At 36.4% G+C, this 16272-nt stretch overlaps 1 protein-coding gene across 2 annotated transcripts; it reads left to right on the top strand.

Annotated features, from left to right (window-relative positions):
* Positions 1-1087: 1087 nt before the first annotated feature.
* LOC100914525 (pulmonary surfactant-associated protein D) lies at positions 1088-15725 on the top strand. 2 transcript variants are annotated; one of them, XM_031956373.1, is made up of 8 exons: positions 1088-1243; positions 4511-4720; positions 6002-6118; positions 7036-7152; positions 8403-8519; positions 8738-8854; positions 12753-12836; positions 14792-15725. In XM_031956373.1, exons 1-8 carry the CDS (start codon positions 1138-1140, stop codon positions 15166-15168), a joined length of 1245 nt encoding a protein of 414 aa, XP_031812233.1. In that variant the 5' UTR covers positions 1088-1137; the 3' UTR covers positions 15169-15725. The 2 variants fall into 2 exon arrangements, with proteins under 2 accessions (XP_031812233.1, XP_012396365.1); XM_012540911.3 differs by having other exon boundaries at positions 1160-1243; positions 4506-4720; positions 14792-15723.
* The last annotated feature ends 547 nt before the right edge of the window (positions 15726-16272 follow it).

The raw sequence follows: 16272 nt of genomic DNA, 5'->3' as shown, positions 1-16272 counted from the left end.
TTGGCCAGAGGAGGTGACAAAGAATCAGATACAACTGAAATGACTAAACAACAACAAAAAATTCCATGAGGACAACAAAGATAGTGTCTTCTTTGATGTTTCTGTGGATTTGTAATTTTATCAGCGCACATATATGTTTCAGTGACACAATCTGCAACTGACTATGTTTGCCCATGCTATAGGATTCATGTCAATATTTTCCTATTAACCCTTCACAAAGAGTCCAACTAAACTGAGGGAGACTTTCTTCTGGATCACATGGATATCAATAGAATGCTTGGCCAATTTGTCAGATATGATTCTATCTTGCTCCATGTCTGCCCCATATTTTTTTTCCTAGTCAGACATTTCCTTTACGACATCCTTTACTCTGCTTCTCCCACTTAATTCTTCATTTATAAAATGTTGCAGGCAATACATTTCTACCCTGTACCTCTCTGCTGCACTTAGGATGACCAAAAACTTTAATTCTTTGAAGATTGTGGCATTTAATCCTTGACTTGCAACCAAACATCTAAAATTTCCTCTTCAAAAACATTTCTCCAATGTCCAGTGTTCTTAGTACTTAGGAATAGTCATCCAGTTGGAATGAATTGAAATGAAACTTATCTCATATTGCAAAATATATCTGAGATAAGATTTCCTTTTTCTGAAACTATACAATCTATTTATATCACCTTTTCACTTCCTTAAGTGACCCTTGGTTGAATGATATGAATGAGGGGAGTGGCATGAGAAGATTACCTGGGTCCAAATAAAATTATTCATGCTTATAATATAGAATTGGGGCAGCCCTGGTGATCAGGGTAAGAGAAGACTTTTCAGAAGAGCCAGGGAAACAGGGCTGCTATTCTTTTTGTTGTACTTGCTCCCTCTGCTTTTTTTTTTAAGGTCTGCTAGGCAATGATTTCCTTTAAAATCTTGCTTCCTCAAGTTTCACAAGACACATTTGCTATGTATGTTGAGCCATGGAAAATGAGCTTGTTCATAAAAAAAGTAAACCTTAAAACTTCCTTGAGGTAAGTTACCAGAAAGGTTGAGCAATAAAAGCTAAGGTCAAGAGATAAAATATAAATGAGAAAACAGCTTCTCTTAAAACCTGTTTTGTGAGTGTTCCTGGGAAACTAGAGGAGTTTAATGTGCCTCTATTCCAATCTTTTCTTCAACTCTCTGTCTATCACCTTACTCCTTGGCTCCCCCAACCTGGCTTCTGGATCCTCTAGACTGAGGATAGTTGGTGGAGGTAAGGATTTATGGATCCATATTTGGTTTTGTTCTCTTTGCTTGGTCCAGGAGGCACAGAGTGAATATCGACTGCTACCACCTGCCTTTGTGGCTTGGGGATCAATAATTGGGGATCAGTACCCTTTAGCATGTAAATTTCCAACAAATAGGCTTCCATTGCCATTATCTTCAATTTCAATTATTCAGAGACTATAGTATTCTATGACTTAAAATCACACAAGATCATTGGAAGAATATTGGTATTATTTTTTAAAAAGATGAGTCTGTATAATTTGCCTTATACGGTGGATAGATTTGAAATCCAAAGGATAGTATAATGGATAGCATGATTTACTTGGAACCAGAATGGAGTTCAAATTCTCTTTCAAGAGACGATCTATTTATGTAACCCTAGGCTCTTAACCTCTATCATTTTCAGTTTCATTATCTGTAAAATGGGGCTAATCATGGCATTTACCTTTTAGGGTTGCTGTGAAAAGCAAATGAGATATTTGTAAAGTATTTCTTAAACTTTAAAGTGATATGTAAATGTTTGGTATTATTATTATTATTACTATGCATGCTTGAAACAGATCTATATTGGACTTGTACTTAGATGTGTATGCTGTGGTACACCAGCTTATAAAACCAGCCAGAAGCTTTTAATCTGGCTACTTTACCTGCTTTCAGCCCCTTTTCTGTTTCAACTTCCTGATGTTTTTCAAGTTCTTCTATGGAACAAAGACCATGGGATGCTCTTCTCCCATGCACAGAGAAAGTAGACCAATCAGCCCATAGAATCAAGCTAAACTTGTGTTAATTATAATGTGTCCTCAAGCCAGTGTATATCATATCCGAAAGCCCTAAGCATTAGTTGGAAAAAGCTAAGATAATTAAACATATACTCTAGAATAGTGAGTGACAGAAAGGAAACATTGGTACTTACAAAGATTATCTATTTTAACATTAGATTCGGTGTTGAATTAGCAAAAATGTCAAACCTCAAAGACCTAGTTAAAAAAAGATAAGAAATAATAGGATTACAGCCTTTTAGAGGCCAACTGGTTTAACCCCATAGTAGAGTGCTGAATTTAGAGACCACAGACATCTGTGTTTAAATCTAATTTCAATCACTTAAGAGCTGTGTGACTATGAATTTATAACTTATTTTTTCTGGGACTCAGTTTATTCTTATACTTCAATAAATTATTTGAGGAACAAATGAAATAATGTAGCTATGATCTCATTGATGTATATAATCCTTCCAGAGATGCAGATGATAAGTCAGCCATGTCTACCTGTCCTTTGTGCATCTCTTTAAATTTTCAGCAGGTTAGGAGAGGTTGTCCCCCCACTATGTTGCATGTCTTGCCAAGTTCTCTTCTTAGGGTATTTCTTCTTCAATGACATTTTCATACTCTTTTTCTTGTTATCTTTTTACCCTTTAGCATGTAAATTTCCAACAAATAGGCTTCCATTGCCTCTACATTATCTTCAATTTCAATTATTCAGAGACTATAGTATTCTATGACTTAAAATCACACAAGATCATTGGAAGAATATTGGTATTATTTTTTTAAAAGATGAGTCTGTTTCAGGAAGAAGTTTATGGTCATTAAAAGAAATGGATTCCATTTCCCATAGATAATCTACCCCATTCTCTTTTTTTGTGTTCAGTCACAAACCCAACTCATGATTTCTTTGCAATATATATCTAAGATATATAACTAGCTAGTAGGAAGACAGATAGGTACACACACATGTATATAAATGTACACACATACATAATGTCTAAGGTATGTATAGAACTATAGATTATATGGATATATCTAATTTAATTTTGGAAAATTGAAAAGAAAGTTTTGTATTCCAATCTATGATCTACCTGATTTACATATATATATATAATATATATTTACATATTTCATATATATGTGATTCTACATATGTGTGAGCATATCTATATTTTAATCTATATATAATTGTATATAATCATTCATATATAATTTTTCTTATATATGTATCTATATGTAAGTATGTACATATACATACACACATAGTATATGTGGATATGGACAGAGTGTCAGAGATGAAATCAGGAAGACCTGGGGTAAAATTTTCACTTAGATATTTGCTAATTCTATAACTCAGGGAATATTATTACTCTCTCTAGGTCTCAATTTCCTCTAAAAAGGGTAGTGAGGTAATTAATTCAATGATCTCCAAGGTCCATTCCAACTCTAAATTTATGATCTAATATAATCTGGTAATCACCCAGAAGACTGAACATTCCCACATCATCAACCTCTATTTGTGTGTTCTCTATAATAGAGCAAAAAATTGAAGGACAGCATGTGATAATGGGGAGAACTCTTGACTGGGAGCAAGAAAATGAGGTTTCTAACTCTAGCTTTGCTATAAACTCCCCTAGTGAGTTTGGGGATAAATCACTTAATTGTACTAAGTAAGAAATAATAGGAATCAGGTTTAGGAAGAAGAGATAATTAGGAAATAATAATGTAAGTATTATTATAGATGGAGATGTCCTCCATATTTTGCTCCTTGAAATCAACATCATTCTATTTGTATCAAGATCTAGAAGCTGCAAAATCTCATTAATGAGATATTCTGTCACTCAGAAGTTCAGCTTAATTAGCTACTCAAAAAAAAAAAAAAAAAAAAAAAAAACCTGAGTAGAAGAATATGTAGTGAAGTTGGATAGACAACTTAAGTATTATAATTTAGATAGAAAAACAAAAGATAGAAGGATGGGCAGACAGGAAAGACAGATATATACAGATAGATAGGATAGACAGAGTACCAAAAGTAGGTCAAGAACTCAACAAAGTAATACAAAAATGTGTCCTAATGAAGGAATCGAGGGGTATAGAGCAGGTTGTTGGTGGTGATGTGACTAAAGCAGACTGAGAAGGATGCATCAGAATCTAGTTTCATTTCTTTCTCTCTCTACTATAGAAACCTTAACACTGAGGCAGATATTAAGGAAAACAAATGTGGTCCACCCACACGGTTCTCACTATGTTAGGTTGTATGATACATAGTAGCTTGTTTGAAGTAAGAAACATAGCATTTTGTTTAAGTGTTAATATGTATAAATTTTTCCTGTAAGCCTTTATTGCTCAGATGATTCAAATGAATGGTCATAATCCTTAATAAAAAGGAAGAATAGAATCTCTGACCACAAGCTGCAACTCTGGTTGGTTCTTTCTCCTATCCTAAAATAGACAATGAGTTGAATTAACCCTCTCACTCCTCCCTAGCTCAGAATTGGGAACCATGTTGCTACTTTACCTCTCTGCATTGGTCCTCTTTATACACACCCTGGATACCCATGCTGTAGGAAGGACATCTTTCTCCAAGAGAGCAACCCCAGATGCCTGTGCCCTCGTTATGTGTGGTCCTGTAGAAAATGGATTGCCTGGAAGAGACGGGAGAGATGGGAGAGAAGGTCCCAGAGGAGAAAAGGGAGATCCAGGTAGAGACGTACCTTTGGGTTTATTTTTCTAGAGGACACCTACCTTCTGTTGACAGGGTTTCCCTCTCCCTTGCTATATTAAATGTCTTGATTGGGTTTTGAAAGGCAAATATTAATTTCTGGGCTAACAAAAAAGTCCTTCAATTTTGATTTCTCAGCAGTCAATCAATTCCCTTAACTTGAGCCCTACTTGATAAATTCTTTCCCTAATAGAATGAAAATTGAAATTGAAATGGCTCAAAGTTTCCATGTGAATGTCTTATTGATGGTGAAAGACATAAATTTAAAAGAACCAAAGGAATGGGACCAAACTTTAAACAAAATAAGAATTGGTCAAAGTGTTATTAAAAGTGTTTTTTTTTTTTTACAAAATTTCATGTTTAAAAAATTCTTTGCCTCTCTATTAAAAAATAATAAGAGAAATCTATTTTATTTTTATCTCATCTCCCTCCTTATTGCGAAAAAAGAAAAGAAAAACAAATTTCTTATAGGCTATGTGTATAGTCAAGTAAAACAAATTATTTCAATGATTGTATACAAAAAGTATCTGCATCTCATTTGGGCCTGATGGCAAATAAGTTCCAATTGCTCCTCTAGATCCTGTGATCACAGGTATATTATCAGCTACATTATCTTACAATACTAAAGTTATATCTGGAAGCTTCCACCTTAGATATCTTCTAATCCTAACTCTATGCTTTTGAGATGTATAAACTGAGGGTCCTTGTCCAAGATGACACAGTGATTAATTAGCAGAAAAGGGATTTAAAGCCAGGTTCTCTGATTTCCGTATCCTATACTTTCCCTATGGCCTAATACATTTGCTTATGTCCACAAAAATCCTATAAATTCATGGAGAGCTGGAGTCATGTATAAATAACACAGTGTTCTGCATGTATTAGGTTAGAGGAGGGCATCCTTTTTTTCTGCCAAGGGTCATTTGGAGATTTATAACATCATTCATAGGCCATGCAAAATTATCAACTTACAGAAGTCAAGCAGTGTAAGGTTGTTGTACCTAACATTCCTTAGTAAATGATTTCTTAGGCCACAGGCTACAAGACATTCTTGTACTAGATAATCAATAAAAACATTTTGAATAATGATCTGTTTTGGCAGCCCTTTTTTGTCACTGTTTTAATTTAAAAATGTATTTGTTTTAGGAAAAAAGAAACCAAAAGCTCCCCTGACATGATGGGCTTTTAGCTAAGCTATCCTACAAAAGAGTTTCTCTTGCCTGTACACTGGCTCTCATTAATTTTATTTCATTTCTTGGAATAGGATTGCCAGGACCTAGAGGCCCATCAGGATTAATTGGAGAAACTGGTCCCATTGGACCCAAAGGGGAAAATGGAACTGTGGGGGATCCAGGCCCAAAGGGAGATACTGGAGGAAAAGGTAAGTGCCAGATTGGAAGGAAACTTTGGTGTGATAGGAAAAAATTCTATATTTTTCAGTGAAAAGAAGATCTGATGCTGTGTCCTTGTTCTATTAATAATTAATAGGTTTGAGCTTGAACTTTAGCTCTGGTTCTCAATTTCCTAACCATAAATGAAGAAGGGCAGAGTTGCTGATTACTAAAGTCTCTCTATAGTTCCATGATTCTTTGACATTTGTAATATCAACTTCATGACTTAATAACATGTTTACTTTTTATCTAGAAAGATTATTGTGAGGATTAAATTAGATGATAGGAGTTAAAATCTAAATAAATGTGAGTTTGGAATCTGACGTATAAATTTTGTTTATTAGTTATATATCACATCATATTATATAGAATTTTACAAATAAACATAAATTCATATACTTAAATATGCATATAGTTATGTTTGCATATTTGTGTTATATATGGATTCATACATATTGGTATATCTATATATATATATATATATATATGACAATATGGTACAGTATTTATTGAAAAGACCTGAGTTAAAAAACCCAAGCTAAAGCTAAAATCCTGCCTCTTAGAAGTACTAACTGTCAACCTGGGGAAGTCGCTTATCCCTGTTTGCATCAGTTTCCTCATTTATAAAATGAGCTAAAGAAGGAAATGGTAAACCACTCCAGTGTCTTTGGCAACCTTAAATGGAGTGGTGAAAAGTTGGACATGTCTAGAAAAAAAATGAAAAACAAAAAATTCTCTATGAAATATTATTGACTTCCTCGATATTGCTCCTTCTATGTTGTTAGCCAAACTACTTTCCATCTTCAAATGTGCACAAAATGGAGCCTTAGCTACAGTTCATCTTGCTTGTGCTTGCCTTGTCTTGTCTCGCACTGATCACAATGTATCTTATCTGTCTTTTCTCCAGGACTCCCTGGGGCTCCAGGTGTGCCTGGTCCTCCAGGAAAAATTGGTCCCCCTGGACAACAGGGGAACGTGGGACCCCAAGGTGAACAGGGACCCAAGGGAGAATCCGGAGCCAAAGGTAGGTGCTGGAGTTAGGCTAAAGAAGTGTTGACATTTAGTCTATGGCAATCCCCTGAGATAACAGTGAATAAAAATCATCTGAAGTATTTGATAGTGGAAAGACATCAGAATTAGAAATTAGACTGAGCTCCATACCTTATTAGTGCTGGGATTTGGGACACATCATTTCATCTTTGGCCCTATTAGCCTTAATTTTTTCATCTGTAAAAGTGAGACACTGAACCAAATAGCCTTTTAAATCCTTCAAATATCCTGTCAAGAAAGCTGATAGTGAGCATCTTTCTTTTAGGCAGTAGTTTTGCCCTAATGGGACAAAAGATACCATCATCTTTGTTAATACCCACCCAGGATCTCAGGGGCATAACTGACACTTTTAAGCATTTTCTTCATTCATTCATTCCAACAATATTTACAGAGTCAGCTGTATGTCCACACCTCTATTGAATGCTGCAAGGGAATCCCACAACCATTCATCATGATACAGTAGAAGGAGTGCTGGTTTTCTAGTCCCCATCCTGATTCTGACATTTACTATTTGTTTGATGCTGAGCAAGACACATGACATCGCTGTGAACCTCAATGCACTCATCTAGAAAAAAAGGAGGATGGATTGGATGATTTGTCATGTCCCTTCCAGTTCTATGTCCATAATCCTATAATCAGATTTCAGATTACAAAAGAAGAATCAGACACTATCCCTGCCCCTAAGGAAAATTACAGTCTGCTTAGAAGAAGACTATACACAAAGAAGAAGTTGTACATAAAATAGAACAGATATAAACCCTAGTCAAATGCTCAGAGAATGGGTGGTACTAGACATACAGAAGAATTAAAAAGGAAGGGCTTCTGGGAGAATCCTGGGTTTAGATGTGGATGGATTTCAGAGATCATCTAGGCCATACTGCTCTCTCATTTTACTGATGGGGAAATTGAAACTCCAGCAGGAAAAGGGACTCACCCAGATTCACACAGCAAATAAGTGGAAGCACTAGAATTCAAATGCAGGACATTTGCTCCTGAGTCCAAACCCAAATTTTTTTCTGATATGTAACTGCTGTCTTCTACAAGCAATTCTCTTGCCAGATCTGAAAGGTAATGATAATCATGGTTCAATGGCAAGATCAAGTGATTGTTTAGTCTTTCTCCATTCTCCATTCTGTACAATGACACCAATTGAAAAGGAGAAGATGAGAAAGCAATGACCAAAATAACCCTAAGTGATGAGTAGCTGTTTTTTTCTATCCTCAGGAGCAGCAGGAAAAGAAGGGGCACAAGGTCCCATGGGCCCAATAGGCCCAGCAGGCCCTAAGGGAGAGAAAGGAGTACCAGGTGAAAGAGGACTTCCTGGAAATGTTGGAGCAGCTGGTGAGTGAATGATGGGAAACAGGACCGGGAAATCTGCAAAAGCTATTTGTTTTCTGGCATCCTAAGCACTGAAAGTCCCTTTTGTATAACATTTGAGTCAAGGGAGTTTGGAAGGCTCAAAGTTATTCAATGTTTGACCAAGGTGGGGAACATTTTGCAGACAGCCAAGGGCTGTAAGCTGACTCGTTCTCAATCTCTTTCTTGTCATTCAACATTAGGGCCAGTTGGAGTTTCTGGTCTTCCAGGCCCTTCAGGACCAAAAGGCTCATCTGGGCCAAAAGGTGATAGAGGATTACCTGGGGAGAAGGGAGCCAAAGGAGAAAGTGGTCTCACAGGTAAGCTAGCCAAGCAGCTGAAGTAGAGATAGCTTTCTCTGGCTCTATGGTCCACCTATTTTCTTAAATTTTAGAGGCTGAACAAAGCAGGCAAAGGAGACATCAAAGTCAAGTCATCAAGATAAAGTCAGAATTGAGACGATTTGACAATTGATTGAATATGAAGGGTGAGGACAGTGAGGAATTGAGGATTTCCCAGAGGTTGCGAATCTTGGTGACAAGAAAAAAAGACAATTCCTCTTCTAGACAATCTTTCCTTAGACCTTATTCAGTTCACTCTAGCAAACACTTTTGCAAAGAATATACCTTCTAATTAATACTTTCTTTCATAATTCTCTGGAGAACACTGAAGAACATTGTGGTCACTTCTATCATGAAACCTCTACATATGTAATGTTAGAGAAGAGATTCCAAGGTGTAATTTTGTCCTCCTGAATCACACATCTTTTAAAAAATAAATACACACTCGAGTATCTACTATTCTTGTATTTCACAGTGAATTCTAGAGCTAAGGAAACGATGAATTCAAAATATTGAATGATACCTATTCTCTTCTCCCATTTTCATCAAGGATACCCTCAGGGTAAGCATGTAGACCATTCTCATAAACAATTTTAGTATATAGCTCTTGATACTTTCTGTTTCTGATACATTCCACTCTTTAAAATCTTAAATACCACTTGCTCATCACCTCCTTTATCACAGATGTCTTCTAGGCATTTACAACAAATTTTAGTTGCTCTTTTCACAGTTTATTTTTACAAGTGATATTGGCATGTTGTCACATTGCACAATGGTTGGGGAGGTGTTAGAGTCCAGATGTGGGGATTCCATCAATCAAGTAATAAGCAGTTGTTGAGAACCTACTTTATGCCAACTACTATGTTAGGTACTTGAGATTATAAATGAAAAAGAATGAAACAGTCCCTACTCTCATGTCATTAATGATGATGATAAATCATTCTCTGTACTTTATTATAGTCATGTACTTTATTTTCCCTTCATATCTCTCCTAGTTGGCAGGCACATCCAATCAAATTAACTAGATTTCATGTTGTATATTTTGTGTATATACATGCTATCTCCACTAATAGAATATAAGCTCCTTGAGAGCAGGCACTCTATTATTTCTGTCTTTGTATCCCTAGCACCCAGCTCAGTAGTTGGCACATAGTATGAGTACACACTTATTAAATTTCATTGATTGATTGCTTGAAATATATTTATTATTCTCTTTTTAGCTTCATCTATAAATGCTTTCAAAATAGAGATATATTCCATGTCACTTCCCTGAACAAAACAAAACAGAAATTTTACTAAGTCTCCCTTCTCTCTACTATACAGTCCAGCATGGTCTTTAAAACTCTGTATTGTCTGGCTTCAGCCTATTCTGTGTGTACTAGTGCCTAAGGACTTAGTACATAGAAGACCCTACTGATATATTCTACCTTACTCTTCTTTCCTGTATTTCACCAGCTAAACTGACTTCAGTTGTTTCATCTCTTGCTTCTATCATCTCCTATAGCCGATACTCATGCCTTGAGGATACTTCATACTCCATTCTCATTCAAGGAGAAGTTTAGGAAACAAGACCTAAAGGATCCCCAATTCCTCTGATTGCTAGTGTTTTAATACATCTCCCAAATTATCTTTTATTTAGCTTGCAAATTTTTCAAAGTCAAGAAATGTTTTCTTTTTGTCTTTGGATCCTGGCAGCCTGGCATACAATAGGAATTTTATAATTGCTTGTCGAATTGTAAAGCTTATTGAATCTAGCTCAGCTGTGCTTGATGGCAAAATTTCCTGGAGTTCATTTTCCCCTCTACTGCTCTTTCTTGTTCTTGGAGGTGATACATCTTGTAGCTGCCATTCTCCTCCTCTCTAATGTTCTTTATAAATGAGCATGTATTCTTAATAGATGGTGCCTTTGACTAACAGTTTTTTCTACTTGCCATTTAAGTTTGCTACTTCAGACAATAGCTGAGCTCTTTGGCTCCATTTCTCCCCTCCCTGTGTTGGAAAATATATGAGTTCTAAATTCAATCATTCTTTTAAAAATAATAGCAACCAGAGCAAAGTCTTTACTTTTATCCATTCCCCATTTTCCCCAAAGACAAAAGCTTGAATGAATGAGGTAGAGATCCTGTAATCTCTCATCCTAACTTCTCTCTTTTATACTTTTTCCTAATGTGGTATTGATTTTGATCTTTAGTCCACATAGGTAACCTGTCACCTGTCAAGTTGCAGTTAAGTTCATTTTCTGTACTGTTGTCAGGTAACCAAGAACCTTTCTATTCTGTTCTTGAAGTTAATATTAATAATAACTAGGCTTCTGAATGCTCCTTGGTCTTTAACTGCTTTTATTTCTTGATTTTGAATCAACTTGATCTTGAAATCTCAGTTTCTTGAATTGAGACAAAAAACTGTTTTCATTGTCACTTGACCTTCCAACTGCAACCGATTTGTACTTGAGGTAACCAGTTACTGATGCAAGAATCAGCGTAGGGATTATTGAATCCAAGGGAGCTGATAAGATTATCAAATGAAGACGTATAGAAAGAGAAAAGTGGACGAACAAAACAAAGACCTGTTTTGTGTTTTTTTTTTTTTTGTCATGTCTAATTCTGTGACCCCTATTTGGGTCTTATCAATAAAGAAACTGGATTAGTTTGCCATTTCCTCTTTCAGTTCATGTTACAGGCAAGGAAACAAAGACAAACAGAGCCCAGGGTCACATAGCTATAATAAGTGTTTGAGGCTATATTTGAACTCCTGACATCAAGAACAGCATACCATCCATTCCACCATCCAGCTATCCTTATAGAGGTCCAAGTTTAGAAGGTGTGATTTGGATGAAAATCTAGCAAAGGAGATAAAAGCATAAGATAAAAGGAGAATCAGTAGAGAATAGAGTTCCAAAAATCTATACAGTGTGTCAAAGAAGAAAGTGATTCAAAGGCTAGGATTGGAAAACATGATGACTAAGAAATGGTCTTTGACTAGGGAATTAATAAATAATTGCTAACTTTTGAGGGAGCAGTTTTGCTTGAATGATGAGGTCAGAAATCAGATCATCAGGAGTTAAGAAGAAAGTAAGAGGAACAGAACTAAAGACACCTGTTGTAGATAGCCTTCTCAAGAACTTTAATCACAAAAGGTAGAAGAGATTTGGAATGATAGTGGGGATAGACCAATCAACTGAAGATTTTTTGAGGATGGGCATGTAATGAAGCAGTCAGCAGACATGGAGAGATTGAAGCTAAGTGAGAAAGTGAGGAATAGAGAGGGTGCAATCTGGTGAAGATGAGAAGGAATAGAATCATTTATGCAGCTAAAAAGCTTTGCTTTGACAAAAATCACCTCTTAATATGAAAGAGAGATGAATAATGATGTGAATTGAAGTTTTATGAAAAAGTTTTGATACCAATGAATTCTTATCTTCTTAAATGATGGATGTGAAATTAAGCAGATATCAAAGATATTCATTAAATATGACAATTTTTGCCAGGGTCCCCTTTCATTCTTTTAACCCAAAAGTATTATATCCCACTCTGAGCAACATTTATATATAATTCTTATATAAATGAAATTATGCATGTTCATATTATAGTCCAAGAACAAAAGGATTCCATATCCAAATAACTTTAGGAAATAGGACATCTTCACAATTGTTACCATGAAACCTTGTGGAGAAGTCAGAGTTTTCATATCCACAGAAAGCCTGATGGTACCATTTAGATAATAGCTGAAGTTTACCCTAATCTAGGGCTTCTTAATCCTTTGGTCATAATAGAAAGTTGCACTCCCTCCGAATCACTGCAACTGGTGCCCTGGGTCCTACACACAATTCAACCTGTGTTAAACTGAGATTTTCCCAAAAAACTCTCTCCTCATGCAGAAATCAATGCTTTGAAGCAGCAAGTACTGGCCTTACAGGAACAGATGAAAATTCTCCAAACAAGTTTCTCCAAGTACCAGAAAGGTAAGTGATCTGCAGTGGGGGCAAGGTCTTTTCCCAGTTTCTATTCCTTCCTGGTTCCCTGTGCACAGATTGCTTTTACTGGGCATTCTAAATATGCTTTCTTGCTATTTCTCATTCTCAGAACCAGGACTGATCTCCTGCCTAGTGATGAGGAGAAGAGTTTAATAAACCCTTTTGAAGGACTGAGTAGAAAATTTGTTGAAGGGAAAAAGAAGAAACTTGCTTAGGATGCTATATTTAGAGATAGAAGGGCCCTTGTCCTTATTCAGTCATATCTGTCACTGACCCCATTTGTGATTTTCTTGGATCATACAATTAGTAAGTATTTGAGGTCTGATTTGAACTCAGAGCTTTCTAATTTGAAGACTGCAGATATTCTATCCACCATGTCACCTAGCTCCCCTAGGGCCCTTAAAGATAACTTAAATCTTATCAAATTAATTTAATTTAATGTGATTTAATGCCCACATTTTAAAAATAAGGAAATTGAGACCTCAAGAGCATAATTGATTAGCCCAAGATTAAAAAATGAGCTAAAGACAAGCTCAGGTCCTCTGTCTCCACCTTCAGCATCTTTTGTCCACTGTGCCACATTAGGGTGAGGGATCCCAGAATCCTCATCATTTATGAATTCATTTTTAAGTGTAAAGTTTGTAAGTGATGCTTTGTATGTTTTCTTAGTAATAACAATTTGTGACTTAAAGGACAGGAAGGATTTCAAATGAAGTGAAATGGCACAGTGAGAAGAAGTTGTCTCAAAGTCTTCCTTCTGTAGCATGGAATTATGGTAATGTGCTTGGATGTTGTTACAAGCCTAAGGGGCAAAGCCTCTGACTAGATACTTAAAACCTGAGATGATGAGCTGCCCATAGCAGATGAGAGCATCTTGGTCTTGCCAAAAAGTGCTGGAACCTTGATTTAGTTCCATGACAAAGAGTAAGAGTCTGGGCTACTCAACTCACTCCAATGAAGGTTTGCAGCACTTCAGCTGATTTTTAAAATCACAAAACTGCTGGCTGGAGAAATAATTCAACTTTTGGAGTAGGATGGCTGGAAGCCAGGATGACAGTGTTATTCATCCTTTTGCTATTACCTGACTTTGGAATCTTTAGAACCAGCAAAGCAGCAAAGAGATATTAATTCTGACCATGAGTTTCCCCAGTTCAGGGCTTCTCTCCCCACTAAGATCCATGCTTAAGGGAAAAGAACAGTCAGACTTTTAAATGCATCTAAAAACTCTCCAAGTCTCCACTCAATCTTTGTTCAGTCTTAATTTCACTGTTTTCACTGATTACTGAATTTTATGGTCAGTATTTGGAGAGATCTGCATGAATAAAAGGAAATGAATTTTTAAGGAAGAATTTAAGTGACTACAGATGATTAAAGTATACTGGAAAGAGCAAGTTTAGACTTAAATTTCTAATTCTGCCATTTATTAGTTTTCTGACCTTGAGCCAGTCTCCCCATTTGTAATGTGAAGAGGATGAAGTAAGTAACTTTAAGGGCCCCTTCAAAACCTAAGATATTATAATGTCCAGAAAAACAAATAATTTATGATTTTCTTAAATCAGTGATTAGGCACATCAAACCAGAAGAACTTCATGGAGAAGGTATCATTCCAGGTGTTGCTTCTATGGCTAAAAGAGTCAAGTGTATTATTGAATGCCATACGTGTTACTAGCAGACATAGCAAGCTATATAGGACAGTCTGTTCAGCAAAATGCAGGCAAAAATGCAAAACAAGTCATTTCATAATGTAGTAGAAAGATGCTAGTTTGGGAGTCAGAGGTTGTTCCAACTCTGATGCTTATTGTTTATGTGACCTTGTATAAATCATTTCTCCAAGGAAGAATTGAATCACTCTAGTCTCGCCATCTCCTGAATGCCATCCTATCCTCAGAATTAACTAGTCTCTCTGTTCATATGCCTCAGGCTCTCCTGTGCTTTTGTCCTAGCTGAATTATTCCCAAGTGGCCGAGCAGTTGGGGTGAACATATTCAAGACCAGTGGCTTTGAGGGCAACTTTAAGAAAGCATTGCAATCGTGTCGTCAAGCTGGTGGGGAAGTAGCCTCCCCCAGGAATGCAGCAGAGAATGAAGCTATTCAGGAGATTGTCACAATATATAATAAGGCAGCTTTCCTTGGTATGACTGACTCACAAACAGAAGGCAAGTTCATCTATCCAACAGGAGAACCACTGGGCTATTCCAACTGGGCCCCAGGAGAGCCTAACAATGATCAGGATAAAGAGGACTGCATTGAAACATATACCAATGGCAAGTGGAATGACAAAAGTTGTGAGGAGTCACGTCTTATCATTTGTCAATTTTGAACCAATCATAGAAAAAAAGCTCTACTTTATCTGGTATGAGGTAAAAAAGGGTTATGGGTGATATTGGCTGCTACAGGATCAAGATGGAGAGGAGGACTGCCGGGGAACACTAGAGGATCATCAGGTAGAGGGCCACTGTATTGCTCATGACTAATAAACAAAAATATCAACACTTTGTGCTAGCACTGGCTTTTTAAATTATGATTCCAGGAAATTCCACTATGTTCTAAAATGGGAAAGGGAACATGGTGTGGACTCTACCATACTTGAAATTCAAAATCTACCTTCCTAAAAGCCTGAGAGCTGAACCCTAAATCTTCAAGCTTAACAAACATTCACTAAATACCATGTGAAGATGAATGTACCCGATGTGTAAAAATCACATGATTCTGCATGTCTTCAACTTATACTGTCACTTTTGAGATATGTGTTATCTCCAAATCAGAATGTAACCCACTTGAGGATAGCATCTTTCTTTTCTATTTTCTATCTCTAACACTTCACACACTGTTTGATATACAGAAAACATTTAATAAATATTTATCCATAAATTCATTCATTCAACAAAACCTTATACTAAACAATAGCTTGCTGGACATCTATCGTTACAGGAATGAAAAAGCTTTTGTTAAATGCTTACTATGTGCCTAGCACTATACAACATGCTAAGGTTACAAAGAGAAAATCAGAACTGTTGCTGCTCTCAATCAGTTCACATTGTGTGTGAGAAAGACAACATATCTAGGAAGTTTTGGCAATGTGCTGAATGGGAAGACCCGAACATCATCAGAGTGTAGCTGGAGGGCAGGCAGGACTCAATATTCTTTAGGGTGCCTTGTAGAATCAATACTTAGGCATCTGAAAGGCATAGTAGAAGGGCAGAGGGTAATATCCATTATTTCTGCTGCCTACATGCTAATTATTTTCCTTATGTTGCACTCTTCCCAACACTCACACACACAATAGTGTATGTCCCAAAAGCAAGTAAACTCCTTGAGGGGAAAAAAAAACTGTCTTATTTTTGTGTTTTATCCTGGTACCTACCACAGTGTCCCATAGTCAGTGTTTAATGAGTGGTTTTTTTTAATTTAATTGAATTGGCTC

This window comes from Sarcophilus harrisii, chromosome 2 (assembly GCF_902635505.1).
Source record: "Sarcophilus harrisii chromosome 2, mSarHar1.11, whole genome shotgun sequence".
NCBI lineage: Eukaryota > Metazoa > Chordata > Mammalia > Dasyuromorphia > Dasyuridae > Sarcophilus > Sarcophilus harrisii.
Note: the sequence above shows the minus strand (reverse complement) of the source record. Positions and strands in the feature narration are given on the sequence as shown.

Coding starts and splice junctions, on each gene's coding strand:
- LOC100914525 (XM_031956373.1), top strand. CDS start 1,138: ATGTGCCTCTATTCCAATCTTTTCTTCAACTCTCTGTCTATCACCTTA. Junction 1,244..4,510: donor ACTGAGGATAGTTGGTGGAG/GTAAGGATTTAT, acceptor TCCCTAGCTCAG/AATTGGGAACCATGTTGCTA. Junction 6,119..7,035: donor GGGAGATACTGGAGGAAAAG/GTAAGTGCCAGA, acceptor TCTTTTCTCCAG/GACTCCCTGGGGCTCCAGGT.